Here is a 20825-nt window from a genome sequence, read left to right as displayed (position 1 = left end):
GCTTTTTAATCTCTGCTAGAGTGACAGATATTATTGAAGGATCAGCTCTTGCTTGTTAAACCATCCATACGAAGACCTTGAGATCATTCAATTTATCTTGTTACCGGTAACACTTTAAAACAAGATCAAGTTCATGTTTAATTATATTTACCAGTACTTTTTCTTACTTCAGAAACTGCTGAATCTATTTCTACTGCCTCAAACAAAAAGCTTCCAGAACACTCAGTAATGTCACACTCTTTTAAATGATGAAATCTGTTTGGGTGCCACATGTAGGAACACGAGGCCAGCACCAGCAAACATTTGAGTCCTGTCATCTAACTTTATCTCAAGTAGTTGGCGAGCGAACGTTCCAAGTTAAAATTAGAGACGTGGCTGTTATCAAGGTTTGATAGCCCGTGGCCTTCCATCGTTGTAAATACTAAGCTAATTAGCATTACCTCCAGTAAATACATCCACAAATACTACAACTTCTATTACCCATCAGCTCCATCTCCATTGATAAGGTCATGCCAGTCATGGGAAAGAGGGTGAGGACTGCTTGGTGCATTCCCTGGTACTGAAAGAGGTTCCCCGTGAAGTAGATGGAGAGGAAGTCACTCTGGGTGCCCACGTTGGCCACGTGCCAGAATGTAACATCGGTCTGACACATCACGAACCGGCGCCCGCTGAACATGATACCATTTACACCTGGAAAATGGAGATTCAGTTCGAGTTCGTTTTTCTTCCTCAGCAGATTGTAAAAATGTGTAGGTGAACTGACTGTAAATGACGTTGGAATTGTAGAATTCAGCATCGCTGATGTTGGAGGAGTTTTGACTGGATTCATGAATGTTTTCGTCGACGTACCAACTTTGGTTCTCATCAAAGACGGCAAATATCAGGCTCCACTCTTTATCTGGGCCCAACTGCAGTCAACAACAGATTCACACAGGGTATTTACTGACGCTGTGCTAATGAAAGACATTGCCGGTTGCATCTTCTGGATCTGTTCACGAAAGAAGTTTCTACAGTACTAGCAGGTTGAGCATATCTATTGATGCATCGATCAAAAGTTCCTCTCACCAAGCGCCCAAAGACGTCGATGGCATCATATTTGCAGATCAGAAGGGTGCCAACGAGCCCCGAGGCCAAGTCCCTCTCTGGGGACACAGTGCTCTGATACAGGAGGGTCAGACACGGGGGGTCACCCTCCAAGGGTCCGTCATCTGTTGTTAGCTTCCAAACATAGCCAAATGTCTCATTGGGGACCACTCCAAAGGAGCGGAGGTCCTTCTGCGCAACTGACAAGTTTAGATAAGATTTTGATATCAAAACAAAAAAATAACATGAAAATAAGACCAGTGATATAATATATTAATAATACAAGATGTTGGGGATTTTAGCTCATGATTTGCTTGAAGTTCAGACTCTGTTATAAAGTTAATAAAAGAAAAAAAAATTGTTTCTCATTTGAATAACATTTGTATTAATAAATACAATATAGGTACTTAAGAAGATTGCCTGGGGTATTAAAAATTCATGAAGAGTATAAAATCTAAAATCCGTTTCATTTGTAAAGCCTGTTTCATAATACAATATTGCAATAAATGTTTGCATTTTTCAGAAATGCTTGGAAAAATTGGTATAGCCTATGGTGTTTTCAAAATTTGAGAAATTGCACAAAAATGATCGTGGCATAATTTGAAAAAAAAAAAAAGTACTTTGTCCAAGTTCTAATGGGTAAATATGGAACATAGTTTAAAAAAACATGCTAATCTCTTATTTTCTTGTATTTTCTCCTTCATCTACTGTGAGTGATTTCTTTTCCAGTAAATCCAATCAAATCCATTAAAAATCCTCTTGACGACCAAATCTAAAGACTCAGTCTTATTATGAATTAAGGGAACTCAGCCGTCACACTGACAAACACAACATGTGTCTTACCATTACTGGATTTGTGCAGCGGATAAATCCTGGTGAGCCCAGTGGGGTAGATATTAAAAGGGCGACTGGCCAGGTTTTTGAAAATGATCTGGAGGCAAAGCGGGATCACAGTCAACATAAAAAAACACACACAAAGAAGCTGGGCCCCCCTCCGAATTCTCTTCAAAAATATGAATTCCAAACGTTCTGCTACTTAACTTAAAAAATCTCATACACAAAAGTCCAATTCAAATAACTCAGCCGACTTACGTGGAACTGATCGTTGACTTGTCCTTTCAGAAGTGGGCCTAGAAGCGTCTGGTCTGGGTTCTTCCTCTGAGTGAAGGAACCGTCGGTGTATTCTGCGTACATCACCTTTTTATACTTGTAGCCGAGATGATGAGGAGAAGCAGGTAAATATCCAGACTGGAACTCGCTGATGTGTGAAAGGGAAAATGAATTGATAGCAGTGGAATGATTTACATCCTGTTATGATAACCCTTCTTGGTTCTACCTGTCTGTGGACGTGAGATGTGGAGCGTAGTCCCAGCTGACCTCTTCAGCAGCAATAAAATGCTGCCAGGTTTTCATGTGCTGTCCCCTGCTAGCTCTGGCTTGCACTTGCGGCCTCTTGGGTTGAAAACTTATTGTGTTGAACAAATCATCAGAGTCTTCATAGTCTTCGTAATTGTATTGTTTGACGTTACGCAGGTCAGGCCCCGGCAGAGAGACAGGTTCCGGGCAGTTCTCCACCGTGAACATCGCCTTCATACCATCTTGACATAAAGACAGTGAAATTTAACATCAAGTTTCATTCATATAGAGAAGAACTGACTAGTCTTCCTACCGTAGTGGTGAGCATGTATCTGACAGCTGATCAGAAAGTGGCCTTCAGCGGAGGGTTTCATTTCTGCGGTGATGAAGGTCATGGGGGTCACCTCCATGGTGACTTTGCGATGGTTTAACACCTGGAAAACAACAACGTCAACCACAGAAAGGAGGTGTTTATGTGATTAATAAGATATTATTACATATGTACTCTGTATCAGTATATTTTTATATGTATAAGTGATGGAAGGAGTTCAACTTAATAATTTGTTGGCAGTATTTCTTAGATGCTAGTTAGCTTAGCACAATGAATAAAAGTGGATGGGAAATGTTAGCATACCTTGTCATATGCAGATTTATCCAAAACTATCTTTTCCTGCATCAATAAAACTAGGATTGTGCACAACACTAGTGATTAAATGACAATGTAAAATCATGAAATTCTAATTTTACAATTACACGCATAGTCAGAACTACTTTCCTGACAGGGCGGAGTGATTTGACAAAGAACCTCAAAAGCCCAGTCAAATGAAGCAATTAGAAGAGTCTGCTGCTATTCCTGATGATTAATACAGACACAAGTACTGCATGCTAACACTTCCCATCGACTACTATTCATTGTGCTAAGCTAACTAGTGGGTTTCAGCTCCTTACTTGAATACACAGAAGAGAAAAGGGTCACTATGTTGTTGTTGGGCTTTGGGGAAGATGTCAACTATTTCCCCCAAAAGTTTTCATGTTTCTTTGAAGGCTTCTTTAGCCATTTAATGATGTGACACACGTTTTAGAGAGGACGATCACCTGCAGGGTGTGATCCTGGAACTGGATGGAGTGGATGATCGGAGCTGTGCCAATCCCAATCAGATGCCAAAACACATGAAAACGGCTCTGGCACATTGTCAGACCTACACAAACAAACAGCACGCACACGCACACACGCGCACACAAACACACACACACACACACACACACACACACACACACACACACACACACACACACACACACACACACACACACACACACAGCCAAAATCCAGCGCATGATACAGCTGAGTACAGGGTTGATAACACTTAGTACCAGCACCTCATGGAACACACTCCCCATCTGCAGCCAGCGTGGTTCATTACCAGGTAATGTAGAGTTGACATATCCATTGATGGTGTGGTATTCCTTCCTGCTTTGACTCCGCTGGTACCTTTCTCTGCTCCTCCTCTCACCCATCTCTCTGTACCAACTCTCAGTCTCATCAAACACTGCAAACAGCAGGACGAATGCCGGATTTCTCCTCTGACCATCTTCTGCGAACGCACCTGCCGGAAGATTTGCAAAAAAACAAAAAATAAAAAACAAAAAAAACAAGACAGAAAAGACACATGAATCTGTGAGTCCAGTTTTCATGAAGTGATATCCCCTGGAGAAAGAAATTCTTTTTATTCCTTTGAGATAAACCTCAATGAACAATCTTGAAAAGGTCAGCTCAGCTGGCAGGTAAACCTTAATTAAACTTGATAACACAGGCGGTATCACCTGATGCACAAATCTTACTTTGATCATAAAAGGTTAGCTTCCAACAAGCTCTGGTTGAGGTACCATCAGTGTTACCTTGGATTTTCAATGATTTTTAAAGCAAAAGTTGGAGCCAGATTTTTTTTTTTAAACACACATAGAGGATTCTGGTAGAAGTTGTTATGCAGGACACAATGTCTTGAAGTTTACACCTTTATATTGAAGATATTTCGGTTTCAACTGTGATTTTGATGATGATTCTTTTGCATCGGAACATTATGGACAACATCATGTAACATATTCTATCCTGAGCTTGGAAAAATTGCAAGGTTAATCAACGATATCTCAATGGAACCTTCTGGCAAGAACCTTCAAATACCTCTCACTTGATTGACTCTAAATGTGATTTAAGCCTGTCTAGAAAACCTTCTTAATAAAGATCTGCTTTGATCATCGTGAATGTTGAAGCTTCCAAACAGTCTCCGACTGAAATCCGCGTCTCTTTGAATTTTGATGATATTCATTAATGAGTTGTAAGGACATGGAGTGAGCTAGTAGAGCTTTACAGAACAATAACTTTTACAGCATTAGTGACTGGATGAATTGTCAGTGCATCCGTGGAAATGACAAAAGTTTCCTTTCACCCCCCCCCCCAACTCACTCCTCACTCATACTGACACACACACACACACACACACACACACACACACACACACACACACACACACACACACTAACTTGATTGGCAGATGAGCAGGGCACCGATGAGTCCTGAGTTGAAATCCCGGACTGTATCCACCTGGGATGAGTAGGAGTAAGTGAGGCACTCCGGGTCACTGATGGTCGGGCCATCTTTTGGGCTGATGTCCCACACGTACTCAAAGTAACCTCCAGGGGCGACAGCGTCATCTTCCTTCTCCTGACCTGCCGTGGAGTCATCATAGCCGGCTCCTGGAAAGGAAACACGCGGCATGACTCCTCTAAACCCAGCTGGTCACCGCAGGGGAGAAATGTAAAATATGGCTTTCCATTTAATTCAAGTCACATTGGAAAAAAAAAAAAAACAATCGCCAAGAAATGCAGATATTCTTAGTTATAGCAAAGCACACGGTCAGATTATTGTGTGGTCTTTGTAATTCCTGAAACAAACTGCTCATTAATACTGTATATGCTGTCATATATATTTGATGTGTTAATCTATCGTTCTGTAAACAGTTGAAACGATTCTATTTTAATATCTGATGCACAGATATCGGCCCACACACCAATATGTTCATAAAGGGTACACACACACACACACACACACACACACACACACACACACACACACACACACACACACACACACTGCAGTGATTAAATCTTAAACCTTATTCCTGGACGTGACAGGAGAAGAAGCTTTACAGATTATATTCAACTCCATTGTGAGGATCTATCCTGTGGCAGGAAGACATGAGCTGCTTACAGGAACTTACACAAGCCACTGTTTTCGGTAAAGACCATTAACTCTCTGGGTGTTAGGGTATCAACTACAAAAGCAGTGAAATTTATGTACTTATTTTTTAACTTCAAATTCACTTCAAGCTGTGTAAAGTGCTTTTTTCTTCAGGTTTTAATCTCTCGGCATCGACAGGCGGGTAAAAGTCTGCACACAGAAGATAACAGCAATCGCCACTCTATGTTATTTCCAAGGTATGTGGAGGCAACGTTTCGGGTGTGTCACCTAACTTCCTGATTATTACTAGAAGGTTCATTGCATCATCTAATAAGTATAACTCTTCACTTTTTAGTTTACATCTCTATTTGCATCATCTGTGGGGTTTTTTTTCTTCATGTATAAATTCTTTCCAAATTATTTCAGGCTTCTAAGTCACTACACAGCAGTACATTCATAAGTGGTGTGACTTCACATAAAAAGCAGATTATGAGTCAAAAAGCTGAGTCAGATTCCATCTCATTCCTCGAGCAACGAGAACTGAATGCTGCTGACAAGTTGTACAAGCGGCAGCAGACGTCTTGTTAAAGCTCAGTACCTTCTGACTGTTTCCAGTAGGTGATTCCCACGGGGCTGATGCTGTAGGGCTGAGAGGCCAGGTTTTTGAAGTGGACTATCACCCTCTCACCACCCTGGGCGTAGATCACCGGACCCTGAATACCTGCAAGCCCAAAAAGCAACATTTTTGTTTAATTCATTGTCAAAAAAAACAACAAAAAAAATCCAAATCTGTTTCAGTTATTCTTTAATTTCGGCACTGAAATGATACTAAGATATAAAGTCACAAAATGTATGCTTATTCAATATTTCCTAAAAGACAGAAGGTGAGGGGACATACCTGCCCACGGTGGTCTTGGCTTGGGGACCGTGTATGTGGCGTCTTTGTACTCCCTGTACACAGCCTTGATGTATTTCTGAGGAGTATCTTTGGATCTCTGCCTTTAAGTAAAACAAAATCACTGGAACTAAACTTGATAAAACACTCAGAAAACATTTAAAAACAATCATTCGTTGTTAAACTACTCTTTTATACATTCCCGTGTTGTTGGAAATAAGTTACGTGATAATCCAACGATAAAATCCATCCTATGAGGACTAAAATAGCACGTAAGATAATGGTGAACTCACTATATCGCACAATAAAACGGTAATGCTCACCTCTGGTCGGTGGTGGGGTCATCGTCATCCAGGTGGATGTAGTCCCATCCGATCTCCACAGCGGCTATGTAATGCTCTCTGACGGTGGGGGTCGGCTGCTGCTGCTGCTCTGCACCGTCGGACAGGCGCAGCAGCAGCAGCAGCAGCAGAAGCGTCTCTCTCATCGCGGTCTGAGCACCTGCCAGCTCCTCCGTGTCCCGGGTCCTAGCCTGACCCAGATTTGCTGCTCCCTCCGCGGTCCTTCACATATAACGGAGGGCAGTAGGTGAGGTGGACAGAGGAACAGGAAACTGCCGTGGCACGTGCTACAAGTGACACAGTCAGGGGTTTGTGTGTGTGGGCGCGTGTGTGTGTGTGTGTGTGTGTGTGTGCTTGCGTGTGGGCGCGCCATGGATGAATCGCCCTAAATGTGTCACGGACGCATCAAGCTGGTGTTTTCTATTATATAGCAGGGGAGAGCAGGGTAAGATGAGCCACCGTTTGATTGTGATTATTGATTTACTGCAAATGGCAAATCAAAAGAGGTCCAAGACTCAACTGATCGGGCTACATAGGCCTGATCATTAAATCCAGAAAATAAAAATGACTCAAAAAATCAAACAATTCAATCAAACACAATGGAGTTAATTTAGAATATTAAGTGTGTATGTTTGTCTCCACATTTAAGACGTTAACCAAATTTTTTCTATGATATGTTCTTTTGTATACAACAAGAAATGAGTTCCACTTAAACTTCAAAAGACCGCATAGAAAGATGAGCTGTTTCTCACCCAGCCCCAACTCCACCAGCTCATTTTACCCCGCAACCTCCATGTTGCTCTGGTTCACTGACCGCACTCCATGGGCTTCAATCCAAGAGTAACTGAGCAATGAGGGAGTGCTTCGACTCCCTGATCACATGACTATGACCAGTGACATTTGTTTGTAGTTACCTAGATGTGGAGGGCGGCTCACTTTCTCTACTGACTCAACTGACCCCGTTCTCCTCTGCTGTGTTATGTGCTGACACCCCACCCACCCACACACACACACACACACTCACACACACACAAATCATTACATGTACTTGCTCTAAATGTAATCATTTACTGATGCGTTATTGATCATTTCTAAGCCACTCTGGGCTGTGCAGTTATCCACCATAACACCTGCTGGAACGGCCAAGATTTTCCTTATTTAATGATCACTTTGCATGAACTGGATAATTACATAATTCACACAAAAATGTTAACAGCTATTAATGATCTTTGACAGATTGATACAGCATTAGGAATAGAAGTACTATTGAGTACTGATGCAGGACCTTCACTTTTGCATGCAGGCTTCATAATTACCGATGAAATAAGATAAGAGCAAAAGAGGGTAAAATGACGACTGATTTTTAGTGGCCATTTCTTTGTCATTATGAAGCTTCACTGCTACCTTGTGGCAGTGAAGTGATACTGAAGTTTTCACAGTCAAATTAAGAGGCAGCGCTGAGTAAAATGTTTCAGTTTTAATGCAAATGTGAAAAATGCATTGCTTTAAAAGAATATGTAAAAATGGTGATAAAAATAACGTCTTTTATGTGTGGAAAATGTGTTATAAATGGCTCTACAAAGACATAAACACAATGTAAATTCCTAGATAAACTCTAGTTATTTTGCAAAATACAATGAAGCAGAAATGCAGAAAAAGCAACCAAAATAAAATAGAGCAATGGAAAATGAATGATTCCAATTTTTATAAGTGTAGTTACAAAGAGATTTAAAAGGAAGTCAGTCGTCCTGATGTCAGCAAACCCCAACCAGGCTTTTGACATGACACTTCAGACGAGAGAAGATGATGAAAACAACTGTACAAAATATGACTTCATATATGAAGTTGTTGTGCCAACCCAAACAAGACCGACAATCTGCACCAGTCATTGTTTGAGTGAGTTGACCTCTATGATCTGCTGCAGGATATTGTCAATGTCATCGGTCTCGGAACTGACTTGAGCCAAGTCCAGTTGGGGCAGGAGTGAATTAAGAAGTACCACCACATTGTTCCGGAGGCAGTAGAGGTTCTCCTGCATCAACCTAGTGACAGCAAAATGAAACAGACGGAAAATTAGGGGAACTAACCGTAGTGCGTCACTTTTTAGAAACTCAAAAGCAAAAACAGAGAGCTCAACGGAAAAATTAGCACTGATGTAGCATTGATAGCTCAGAGCACTGATATTTGTCTTGGGTACATAATACTTCACAATTTGCCTTTCAAATATTCACAAATATTTGTTTGGAGAAAGAGTCGCACACCCTAGAATCTGCAAACGCTCTGATGAAGGCTGATTGCCAAAACGCATCAGCGTGATAAGTTTGATGTGAGCCTACCTTAAAACTTGTGAAGTGTGAGTATTTTTTTCCTTGAAATTTTTGAAATAAGATGTGCAACCAATGAAAGAGGTTTTTTGTTGTTGCAAGCTTTCCCAATTCACAAATATTTGTCATGAGCTCACAAAGACATTATTTTTTTTCCTGTTGCATCATGTCTTTGTGACTACAGAATGCTGCCATGTTTAGCTTGATTAGCTTATCTAAAGAGTTAAACTCTAAAATGCACTGTCCAGTGTGATCCTTGGCTGTATTATCCAGTTGTATGCTCAGTCATCCAAAAACAAACTTAAAAACACACAGTTATGTTGTTGTTCGTGGTTACTAGCTTCAAGCGAAACACACATGGCTGGCTCTTTCTGCATTCTTGATTCACAAAGAGGTGGTGCTGTGTGGGAAATGATGTTTTTGGGAGCTCAACAGACCAATCAGTGAGTACCTCAAGGCAATAACATTTTTAGAGAGAAGTACCACTTTAAGGCGTTTGTCTTAAACACTGTTATCATGCCTGTGGCTGCTAACTTCTGAACACATTCTATGCAGACCTGCTGTCTTCAAATCCATACGCCTCGGTGCTCTGAATGTCAGTCTGCTTCTTCGCGGGTATGTTCACATCAAGCTGCTTCCTCAGCCCAGATAAAGTGTTTGGACCATGTACCAGCACCCCTTGATGTCCTGGAGTCAGAGCAGGGCTGCTGGATAAAGTAGAAGGCTGAAGGAGAGTAGAAAATTTCATCATTCGTCAACATTCACCAGTCTGAGCAGATTGAGATTCCCTGAAATGTAAGATTTTTTGTTTTATTAGTTTTACTTTTTCTTTAATGTGGTTCATCAAGCAGCCACAGTGTACTTACATAATTTATATACTTAACATTATAATGCACCACTCGCATGTATTTGGGTCCGGCTCAACAAGGGTCAGCTAATCTTGTTTGTAATCACATTTATTGTGTAAAAACTACAGTTAAGAGCCAACCTCGGCCACGCACGTCTGGCAGCCCACGTCTCTGGTTGCCAAGGATGGTTGACTTGTCATCGTTTGTCCTTCAGCGCTGCTCTCCGCCATCGTCATCATGCCTCGGCTTGTCTCTGGGATTTCTAGACGGAGAAGCCTGCGTAACCCATGAGCCTCTTTCTCTAACTTAGCCAGCTTCTGCCTCTCAGCTTCCCGGTCACCACCCTCAGGAGGTGGCAGTTCACTCTTTGGGTCCTTTACTAGGCATGGCTGGGATACCCCCGCTGTCTGAATGAAGAGGACCGGCTGGGATGGCGTCCGGTTGTGGGAGGTTTGCTGGGCTGTGTCACCTGTAGAGTGTGTTTCAGGTACGTTTTTTTGTTTCTCAGGATGCACCTCCTCTGCTGGGTTCCCCAAATCTGGCTGTGTCTCCTCCCAAAGGTGTTGTTTCTTTTTCACACAGTAAAATAATGATTCTGCTCTCCTTTTGATTCTAAAAGAGAAGGGAGTCTAGTCAGTATTTCTCACGCTGGGCAAGAACATTGAAAAGTTATATAAAACATACACTCATGCCTGAAGCACACTACAAGATTTTCAGATCTTAACATTAAAAGAAAGACAGATTTAAACTGACATTTAACATTTAAGAAAGCACACGAGACAATTTCATCAAAACACAGGAACAGACAGTGCTCATCCCATACTATCTCCAGCTGACTCAGGGTTTCACAGACTTGTGTAACCAAATGTGACTTTGATACAAATAAAAGGAGGCATTAAGTTATTTCATACATTGCACTTGTCTGTTCAGTGTTTTGCACAAAAACACAGAGAAATAGGCTCAAAAAATGTGGATGAAGTCGTGGCTCAGGACAGGATAAGCAAGACTAAGTCCTTTCTGCAGTGCAAGCAGGAAGTGAAATGGATGTAAGGTTTTGTCGCTGGTCTCGACCATGGCTAGAGTTAGCTGCTACCACAAGCTAAAGTACAAGACATGTGGTTGGTGATACTTCCACCTTCACTGGCTTTCTGCTCATTGCTTTTCTGCAAGATTTCAGATTCAAGATTGCTGGGATTTTGATCCAGTCAGGAACATTAATATTAAGCCTGTCAACATCTCACACTATAGGATAATTTGGGCAGATCATTTGTTCACATCAGCCTCAAAGTAATGATGGCGCCTCCTGTAGTATGGAGCCAGTTAAAATCCTAAAACGTCTTAATTCGGACAAGCATGCAACATGTATCATAGCCCACCTGGTTGTCATCTTATTGCTCTGATTGTTTGTGTCGTCTTCCGTCTCTCATTGAAAGCAATTTAAAAAGAAAGTCATTTATAGCCACTATTGCTAACATCATGTGGCTAATGACATACTTCCAACTCACAACTCCCTTTTAAAAACACAAGGTATTCTTGTGAAGTACTTTGTAAACTCTGAAAAAAACTGCTACATGGATAAAGTTGTTGTTATTGTATTGAAGTCAAGACAAAGGTTACTGTTTCTTGTGTGTTTTCTGGTAGCTGGGTGTTAATTGGTCCTCGTATTCTTCTGGCTCCTCTGGTGAAGAGCAGCTCCTGAAAGTCAAAGACACATCGGGCTTGAGTCTCCAGCCAGAGGGCGAGCTGACCCTTATCCTCAGCAGGTGAGACACTGACTGGGCATCAGTGTCACATACAAGCCCAAATCAAAATAACTGCACTATCCTTTTAATAGGGATTAGCATCCTTGCTAGTTTGTTCAATGCAAGTCAAGTCAAGTCAATTTTATTTTTGTAGCGCCAAATCACAACAAAAGTTATCTCGACACTTTACAGGTAGAGCAGGTCCAGAACCATGCTCCTTCAATGAATTTACACCCAACAATTCTCCATGAGCAGCACATCCTGCAACAGCGGCGACGAAAACCTTCCTTTTAACAGGCAGGAATGTCGAGCAACAAGGATGGTAACAAGGACAAGTAAGTTCCGTAATTAATTAGTGACACACCTGTAATGTGGATTGGGGTTCTGACTGCAGTGCCAGCTTTCAGGAGTTTCATTGTAATGACTTGCAGGAATGCTTCGCCACTTCAGACACTCATCACACTGTAACCACATGGGACCCCTGCAGATCAGACACACACGCACGCATAAGAACTGACATCAAGAAAAGACCTGTAATTGCCAGCAAGTCCATTCACAAGATAGCAACTTGGAGACTTTCCAGCCCTACTGTGCAAACAACTGGCCAGATAAGCAAAATCCTTCAGTTGCAGCATAAACATTGATTTCTCACAACTGCAGTTATCCAACCCCAAAATTCATGGAAACACTCACTCTTCACCATCTTGGTTCCCTTCGTCGCCACTGTTTACAGCGCAAAACTCTCGTTCTCTGGCCTTCTTCTCCATCATCTCTTTCCAGTACTCGTTGAGTTTGAGGCCCAAGGCACCGAGAGTCAGTCTTGTAGAAAAGAAGAACAGTGAACTTGCTGTCATCAAAAATATAATGAAAGCTGCATTAAGTTAGAACTCAAGCTCATTAGAATAAAAAACTGATTACAGCACTATTGTCATTTGAACCCTAAACCAAAGGCACTGCGACAAACATCTTCTATAACTCATTGAGAAACTGCAAAGATTTTGATCACTGCCACCTCAAATAAAATACTCGAGCACTTGAACGCCTCGCGGACATTTATTCAAACATAGTACAAATATTAACTGGAGCTCGTGGTGGAAGGTCGAGATCACAACTGAGATGTGATATTTAGAGTTCATACAAAGGCAGGGTTCTAAATTTACTGGTAAATAGCTTTTTTTTAATATAAAACTGCATTTGAATTAACGATGTTAATAATGTTGTGTGTTCTGTTCTGTTGAGTGTGTCTGTATTCGTTCACTCCACCTGTATTCTTTTGTGTATTCAAAGTCTTGCTTGTTGTGAGCAGGTTTGAGAAAGTTACATTCGATGACGCCGATGATCCCGACTCCTGCCCTCTGACCTGAAGCCTGCAGGGACCCAGACACAGGCAGATATCCCTGAATAATTACAGTTACTCTAAAGTGTAATACAAGGTTTGTGCTCTACCTTCAGTTGGCAGCCAACTTTCTCGTAGGCCTTGATGAGTCGGTTCTTGTGGTACATCATGATGCCATAGTGCTCTTTGTTTTTTGGGCACAGCCCAAAGGTTACCATCACCCTCTCTTTCTAACGGACAACAGTCAAGGTTCATCACGTTAATATTTAGCAAAATAATCAGAATTGAACTGCAGTGACATTTCCCAACTCAAGAAAATGACGGAAAACATTTTGATAATAATTAGCATCAAAAGCATTAATCACATGACTGTACAAACTGGAGGATCTTTGAAGGGAGCCGGATCTTGAGGAGCTGCTCCTCTCTGGAAGTAACTCATGGTTCTTCATCGTATGTGATGCAGCTTCATCTGCACGCAATCGTCACAAGTGGCCAGAGTCATTAGCCCTCTGAACAAAAGTGCCTCCACAGCAACCATGTACTGCAAGTGTGTGTGTGTGTGTGTGTGTGTGTGTGTGTGTGTGTGCGTGCGTGTGTGTGTGTGTGCTTGTGTGTGTGCATGTGTGAGGGATGTGGATTTTAGGACAGGCAGTTAAATTTGGAGGAACTAAAGTCAGTGACTTTTACCATGCAGGAGCCGTTCATACCAAGGAGCCGTTCAAAAGAATTCTAACATTTGCAAACAGTAATAATGAAAATATTTCTTGCATCAACTGCTTATTTCATGCAAAGCAGAATCTTGTCAAATATCTGAACCTGAATGCGGTGCTAATACAAACACACATAACAAACAAACACACACGTTGGCGTAAGGATACACTGAAGTGAGGTTTATAGACATCGTACTCAATGTTCATGAGCCTCTTGGAAAGAAGCTTGGCGAGAATGCTCTTCCCCCTCAGAATGATCTGAATCCTCGGCTTCAGGTACAAGATACTGAGGTATGCCTGACACAATGAAAGCAGAGAGGCAGTGTCACACACAACTACACAACTACACAATCACACAGCGACACAACCAGGGCTCCGCTGTGGTTCATCTCTGGTAGCGACTGTCATCCCTGAGTGCAACACGTATCACTCACAACCATTGTGTCAATGCTGGTTTTATACCGAGTTCACGTTAGATCAATGACGTCAATTAGAAAGGGAGAATCAATCATGTTTCATGTACGAACGACACCAACCACATCTACAGAAGCAAACTGCATTCACTCGAGAAGATAACAACCTGTTCTTCTGAACTAACGGCTGGGTTATCGAATTAATCCAGAGAAACCGAGCAGATTGTTATTTTTCAAGAAATTATGTGATTAATTCAAATAAATTTTCTTGTGGGATTTAGATTTTTCCTTTTTCTGAATGAAAAATATCCATCCATCCATTTACTACCACTTATCCTGTTACGGGTCAGTGGGGGGTGCTGGAGCCTATCCCAGCAGCCTTTGGGCGAGAGGCAGGGTTCACCCTGGACAGTCCATCACAGGACCAACACAGAGAGACAGACAACCATTCACACTCACAGTCTCACCTACGGTCAATTTAGAGTATCAATCAGCCTCGTCCTCTCTTGATGTCTTTGGTTAGTTGGTGTGTTTTCTTAACCAAAATATAATTTGAATCAAGATCATTCTGATCGATCTCCAAGACAGCAATTGTGTAACACTAACAGTGTCCTCTTCATTAGTCGTGACGGCACAGGTGATTTACTCACTTACTCCCACACTCACCCTGAGACTGTAGTACATGTCTGGGATGTTCTCCTCAGCTTTCGGGGATTTGCCGATCCTCAGATTCTTTTTCAGCTCCTCAATCTGAATCTCAGGCAAACGAAAGTCACCCGCATCGGTTTCAAAGTCGAGCTCCGGCTTACCGTCTTTGGCCCTTCAGGCAAATATCACAAGAATAAAGAAAAAGAAAGAGAGGAAGAACAACATGTAAAGACAGAGTCTAAAAATCACTTCTTCAAGTCAAGAGAAGAAAACAGCTGCCTTTATACACATAGTGGAGCCTCAGGATATTCAGCATCAGACCATGACTTATGGTGCGCTTGCTTATTAAATCATTAAAAAATTAAACTCTAAATCTCCAGGAATGTCACACTTGGCACAAGTACACAATGATCCACCTGCCACAAGTTGACAAATTCATACTGTATTTCCACATTGCTTTATTTTGTTGAACTCTTTTTCCTCTATACTAAATTGTCCTGTAACTTATTTTCTTTTTGTTGCAAATATGCAAATTCCTTCTCTGCACAAATTGGCTAATAAAGCTGATCTCAGTCCAGATTCAGTCCCGAGAGAAATCCACCATTTTATCGCCAGCGAGGGAGCGTCAGTGAGTTCAGAGTGTAGAGACACCGACTAGACCGGAGCTGACAGGATAAAATGTTTAAATGAAATGAGGATGTCATTGTCACCTGTCAAACATGGGACACGTTTGACAGATGTTTAACACGCCTACTTTTAAACTCGAGCAAGGAATTTTTGTTTTAAGTCAAACCTAACCGCATTTTTTTAGAACAAAGGTACCTGCGGATGTTCCAGATTAATATCTTGGTGCCTTTTTTGGAGTGAATGGAGCTGAAGTGTGTGTGTATGTGTTCCAGGGAGGTGACGATGGAGTGCTGGAGGATGGCTGCCAGGCTGGCCTCCGAGTCCTTGGTCACCACCAGTGACTGTGACGCTCAGTTAAGTTCGGACACGAAGAAAAAACTTGAAAGGTGAAAGAACCATTTCCTGCCTTCTCAGCCTTCAATGTTGCTTATTTACCTGCTGCATAATGATGTCATTACGTCGAATCAGCAGATAGCCGTCATTTGTCAGGTATTTGTATCAGCCCAGTTTTGCTCAAGTCTCTCCTTTGCTCATTATTGGTTTTCTAAATCTAGAAGAATGATGCCTTTTTCATTGAATTCGCAACGTTTACGACATTGAGAAGTTTAACTGATTTCTTTGAGACATTGCGCACATCAGTAAATATCACTTCTGGGTTCAAATCATCTCTGAAATATCTGCATATCAGATATCTGCAGAATACACCTATAAATACAACATTCAATCTGTTTCTTTACCAATATGGTAAAAAAACAACAACAAATTATATACCGGCTGAAATATCAGAATGGTGTCCCTCTCTGTCATGAAGGATATTGGTTTGTTGGTTGAAGGGGACGATGGGGACAATGATGGCCTGAGCCTTGATGTTCTCCAGGTAGGTCTGAGACAGCATCCCCACCGACTGACAGCCTCCGTTCTTGGTGAAGACGAGCACGTCCCGGCCCAGACGCATGGAGCCTGACTTGAAACCGTTCCCGTACACGCCGATAGCCTGCTTGCTGGCCTTCCCTGAGCCCTTATCAGTAAAACCAAAGCTGGACATAAAGTGGAGGACATGTCAGGATGTGTCATTTCATACAACATGGAGGTATTGTTTTGGGGGAGGGGGGTGACTGACCTGAGCATCTTGTGCAGCTTGTTGGGGGTCATCCCGCTGCCGTTGTCAGTGACGGTGAAACAGAGGTGGTTGGCTTCCTCAGCTACGTCGATCCAGATCTGTTTGGCTGACACATTCGGGTCCGACGCATTGTCTGACGGACGAAAGAGAGCAAGCAATAGATTCACAAATACCTCACGAAATGATGATAAACTTCGATCTTAACAGACCTGATGATTTTTAAAAAAAAATTTCTTCAACGTATACAAAAGTCTCAAAACACATGAAATTCTTGTCTAGTTTCAGCAGCTCTTTAGTCTGAATACGAAAATTCGTACTAATTTCAGTAAGATCTCAATCTCTTTTTTTTAATCCTTTCACATTTTAATACAGTTTGGGTGAAATTTTAGTCAACTTTTTTTTAGACAAGTCCTTCCTACAGCTATAAAATAATTTAATTAGACTGCCATCGTAGTTTTACCACGATCAGAGGATATAAAACGTTTAATTCAAACCCAGATTAGGAATATTGTTGTTCGTTCATGGCGTGTTTCATCTGTGGTAACTGTTCTTACAGTACGTATGAGTCAAAGTGAGATGGTGAAGACCTTTGGATCTCTACTTGTCACTAAGACAAGCAGTGTTTGCACCTCAGTGGTCAGTGCCGTCACACAAAAGCAGGAGGATCCTTGAGTGCAGCGGTTAAGAAAAGAAATGCGACAAGTTCAATTTCTCACTCCAATGAGGGAACAAAAACGTCATATTCTTATTTGCGTATATATCCATATCTGTATAATTAAAGTGTAGTTTCATCTTAATTATTCAAGCCTTCGCCTCAAGCTGGCTAGACACTGTATTTTCCTTTATGCACTCTATCATAATAGTTAACGCTTTTCATTGTTTTACAGATATTTATTCTGATATGCATTCTGTTTCTCTTCTTTTATCAATATTCTCTTTTTATCCATGTTTTTATTCTGTATACAGTGTTCTCACATATTAAGGAAATTACCATTATGATTCTTATCATTCCTTTTAAAACGTCTGGAGTTCAAATTCCAATGGAGTATGTTACATTATTTGAACCACCATGACATAATGGCTAATTACACTAAGTACATATCTGACGTGTACACACAGCCAATAAAACTGCAGTTGTATGAGTATTTATTTTACGATTGAGTTTGTCTTGCTCAGTACGCTGAGATGTTTTATATTCAAGTTTAAACCAGACCAGGAGAAAGTTCATCGAACCCTGAGTTTAATCCTGATCTCCGAGTTGATCTACCCTAAGATAGATCTACCCTAAGATAGAAAACTCAGAATTTTCGGTTTCAGAACAGCGGCTTTGAATCAGTTTGATCAACTCGGAGTAGGTTCACCTGGGGTAAAGCGCGATCACGACAACTCTAAAAAGCCAGCATAAATGGAGCCCCGATTCACCGAGTCACCATGGCGACGGAGAAGAGGAGAGCTTCGTTTTTCACGTCAGTGGAGTTGGAAATCTTGATGCGATCACATGAAGAGTTCCAACACGCGTTAAAAAAGAAGTGCAACACCGCCGTAGCTGCAAAAGAGAGAGAGATGGCGCGGAAGAACATTGCTGCTCGGGTCAATGCGTGAGTTTGAATGTAGTCCTTTGCAATCATGATTATTACGGAGGAAGCTGCTTACATGGTCGCGCATTCATTTATATCGTTTAGATGCAATACCGCGGGGTCGAAACGCACTTGGCAGCAACTTAAAATGAAGCATAAAACCATTATTCAAACAGGTCAGACCATCTCATGGGGTACCCCATGTTCTGCATTGCAAATTAAATACTAAGTGGCTGTTTGACTGTACAATTGTTGTCTGATCCCCAACATAACGCCGGTTTCATACACAAATGTCTTCTCATCGATATCATGTTCTGTTAAATAATTAAGCCTATTTAAACTAACACAGACTTCTACTCAGCCAACAGAAAGAAGGCAGATGCCCGTAAAACGGGTGGTGGCCCAGCAGCAGCACCACCACCTCTAACAGAGGTACAGGAGCTGGGCCTGAGCCAGAGTGTAGGAAGGCCAGTGGCTGAGGGAGTTCATCCTCAGTAAGGACGGAGGAGGTTGTGTAGGTAGACGATGGACTGTGATGTGAAACAGTTCCGACACTGTCTGGAAATGCAAGAACGTCTACGCGCGGTCTGATCACCATCTCCCGGCGAATATTTAATTCTCTGCGCAGCAATGCTGCACCTTCATCCACGGGATCATCAAGAAAAGGACATGCCGTGTTTGTTGAAAAACTCGAAAAAACTCGCCTGCTGAAGAATGAATGCGGAAATCAAATGGAGTGTGTGTCTCTGAAAGTGACAGCGAGAAACTCGAGGTTCATTGACAAAAACCTGGTCCCGACCACGTTAGTTTCATAGCGTCTGTTACTGCGGTAACTGACCGAGAGCTTAAGTTACCGCAGTCTGTGAAACAGGCTCGAGTCAACCCTCTTCCTCTGGTTTGAGTGACCTTCCTTTGGAAACGGAAAACACCGGGTTTTCCTTCTTTCAGGGTTAATAGACCCCGAGTTTTCACTAAACCTGCTTTGTGAAACGGACCCCAGCACTTTGCGTCTAGTTAACAGTGACGAAGTGTGTGTGTGTGTGTGTGTGTGTGTGTGACGTGAGTCACGTAAGCATGTCAAATATCATCCATGTGTCCACCAGCGAGAGGGAGGTGACGTAAACCGGCTTTACTCAACTATTTACAGTCTACAATTGCAGTTTTACACACACGTTATGAATATTTGTCATTCATAACAACAACAACAACAACAACATACATGAAGATGTTGCCTACCTATTAATTCGGCCACGGCGCTGAAAGGCCAGGTGTGACTGGTAGAGTTACTGTTCAGGAACGAAGGGCTCATCTGAGAAACAACACACAACCGTAAAATCCGTCGATGTTTCATTTCTTCTGTCCCGCAGTAACATTTTGCAGCTACATACAAAAATAAAATAATATATTTCACCTCATGTAAAACATGAAAATTGAGTAATAACTCGACTTACAGAGCTCAGGCGGATCCCATACTCGCTCAACCTCTCCATGGTTCACCTGAAGGCGGCTACGCTCCAACCTGCCGAGTGCAGGCACCGGGACGCGTCAGCTGAGAGGAGGAGATGATGATGATGATGATGATGATGATGATGATGATGTAATCAACGCCTGGTCTAGTCTGAAAAAAAAGAAAACACAAACAATAATAATAATAATTAAAAAAAACAAAACAACAATATAAAAAATTTTCTCTACATTATCCTATTTATCTTTGTGTTTTCTTTTGGGCTCTACAGACTTGAGCTGGAATCGTCGCTGGCCGTTGCAGAGCTCAACGGAAACCAAAGAGAGAGACACATCTTTACCTGACAGGAACTTGACACACTGTGGCCACCGCGAGAAGCTGCTATTTATCAGGCCATCATTGGAGGACAGCTTGATTCGCGGTCCTCTGGTGGGGAGTGGCACCATCACTGCAACATTTGGGTGATGGGTCAACATAACATGCGTCATGTCTTGTCAGTTCGCAGCTCTTTGATTCATGGAGACTTATATCAGCACGGGAAAGCAAAACAAGTTTCTTATTCGGCTCATTTTGTTCTGGGAATAATGGCAAGTCAGTTGCTTACCCTGAGGTTGCAAATTGCCTCCCTTCTTGTTCAAGAATCACACCCAACAGAACTAGTCAGTCAAGTTGATGGACATTTTCGCTGACGGTGCGGGGAGAGAGAGAAGACAGCGATGAATTTCGACAAACACATTCCATATTCAAACTCATGTCTTATTTAATCTAGTCAGCCTTTATGTCAAAAGATTGTTTGGTTGCTATGTAACAGCTATTTAGAATGAAGCTATAATTGCTTCACTGAATCATTTAGAGGAGCAATTATGAGATGAATTGTTCAAACTAAATAACCCCTAACCACTTTTGGGAGACCACCAACTCATCCTGGGATTCTCTTCGGCTTTGTCTTTCCCCTCTGAGATGATCAGATCCGCTAATGCTGCTAATCACGCGGACAATAACCCAACGTCATCCGATTCTTTATGAAAACAAACCTCACTCGCCATCTCTGACATATGTGTTATTTTTTTGTTTGTGCAGATGAGACAAGTGTGAAAAGTGA

General features: G+C 41.8%; 2 protein-coding genes and 1 long non-coding RNA gene across 6 annotated transcripts in view; 1 reads left to right on the top strand and 2 right to left on the bottom strand.

The window, feature by feature from the left end:
• Positions 1 to 7237, bottom strand: part of f8 (coagulation factor VIII, procoagulant component) — a 16694-nt gene extending 9457 nt beyond the window's left edge. The window contains exons 1-13 of the mRNA XM_086221709.1: positions 6896 to 7237; positions 6576 to 6676; positions 6276 to 6398; positions 4981 to 5193; positions 3864 to 4046; positions 3535 to 3638; positions 2753 to 2873; positions 2420 to 2681; positions 2176 to 2341; positions 1927 to 2014; positions 1066 to 1283; positions 764 to 908; positions 481 to 690 (exon numbers count right to left, since the gene is read on the bottom strand). Coding sequence (XP_086077835.1) covers positions 481 to 690; positions 764 to 908; positions 1066 to 1283; positions 1927 to 2014; positions 2176 to 2341; positions 2420 to 2681; positions 2753 to 2873; positions 3535 to 3638; positions 3864 to 4046; positions 4981 to 5193; positions 6276 to 6398; positions 6576 to 6676; positions 6896 to 7059 — 2098 coding nt within the window. The 5' untranslated portion in view covers positions 7060 to 7237. The remainder of the gene's footprint in view (positions 1 to 480; positions 691 to 763; positions 909 to 1065; positions 1284 to 1926; positions 2015 to 2175; positions 2342 to 2419; positions 2682 to 2752; positions 2874 to 3534; positions 3639 to 3863; positions 4047 to 4980; positions 5194 to 6275; positions 6399 to 6575; positions 6677 to 6895) is intronic.
• LOC147251212 (uncharacterized) lies at positions 5669 to 20825 on the top strand. 2 transcript variants are annotated; one of them, XR_015118888.1, is made up of 10 exons: positions 5669 to 5734; positions 5852 to 5934; positions 9793 to 10032; positions 10214 to 10572; positions 11727 to 11848; positions 12020 to 12162; positions 13134 to 13260; positions 15834 to 15947; positions 16443 to 18772; positions 19995 to 20825. It is a non-coding gene; the product is annotated as an uncharacterized LOC147251212 (long non-coding RNA). The 2 variants fall into 2 exon arrangements; XR_015118889.1 differs by lacking the exons at positions 5669 to 5734; positions 5852 to 5934; positions 16443 to 18772 and having other exon boundaries at positions 7075 to 10032.
• Positions 8022 to 20177, bottom strand: LOC147251213 (MORC family CW-type zinc finger protein 3). Of its 3 annotated transcripts, none has more exons than XM_086221711.1 (16): positions 20064 to 20177; positions 19710 to 19876; positions 19495 to 19567; positions 16682 to 16814; positions 16378 to 16598; positions 15757 to 15904; positions 14953 to 15106; positions 14042 to 14170; positions 13274 to 13393; positions 13091 to 13194; positions 12521 to 12646; positions 12192 to 12308; positions 11703 to 11780; positions 10226 to 10697; positions 9795 to 9961; positions 8022 to 8955 (listed from the first exon to the last, which is right to left on the bottom strand). In XM_086221711.1, exons 2-16 carry the CDS (start codon positions 19746 to 19748, stop codon positions 8799 to 8801), a joined length of 2238 nt encoding a protein of 745 aa, XP_086077837.1. In that variant the 5' UTR covers positions 19749 to 19876; positions 20064 to 20177; the 3' UTR covers positions 8022 to 8798. The 3 variants fall into 3 exon arrangements, with proteins under 3 accessions (XP_086077837.1, XP_086077838.1, XP_086077836.1); XM_086221712.1 differs by lacking the exon at positions 20064 to 20177 and adding an exon at positions 19954 to 19974 and having other exon boundaries at positions 19710 to 19807; XM_086221710.1 differs by lacking the exons at positions 19710 to 19876; positions 20064 to 20177 and having other exon boundaries at positions 19495 to 19638.

The sequence above is a fragment of the Aulostomus chinensis genome, chromosome 13, assembly GCF_037954235.1.
Source record: "Aulostomus chinensis isolate RoL2024-O1b breed Wild chromosome 13, RoL_Achi_v1.0, whole genome shotgun sequence".
NCBI lineage: Eukaryota > Metazoa > Chordata > Actinopteri > Syngnathiformes > Aulostomidae > Aulostomus > Aulostomus chinensis.
Note: the sequence above shows the minus strand (reverse complement) of the source record. Positions and strands in the feature narration are given on the sequence as shown.

What these genes read in the sequence shown, in the direction of transcription:
- LOC147251213 (XM_086221710.1), bottom strand. Translation starts at nt 19,609, where the DNA reads ATGAAACATCGACGGATTTTACGGTTGTGTGTTGTTTCTCAGATGAGC. An exon ending in AAGCTGCACAAGATGCTCAG is followed by an intron (nt 16,599 to 16,681) that starts GTCAGTCACCCC and finishes CTTTATGTCCAG; the next exon opens with CTTTGGTTTTACTGATAAGG. An exon ending in GCCAGACGTGCGTGGCCGAG is followed by an intron (nt 9,962 to 10,225) that starts GTTGGCTCTTAA and finishes ACTCTCCTTCAG; the next exon opens with CCTTCTACTTTATCCAGCAG.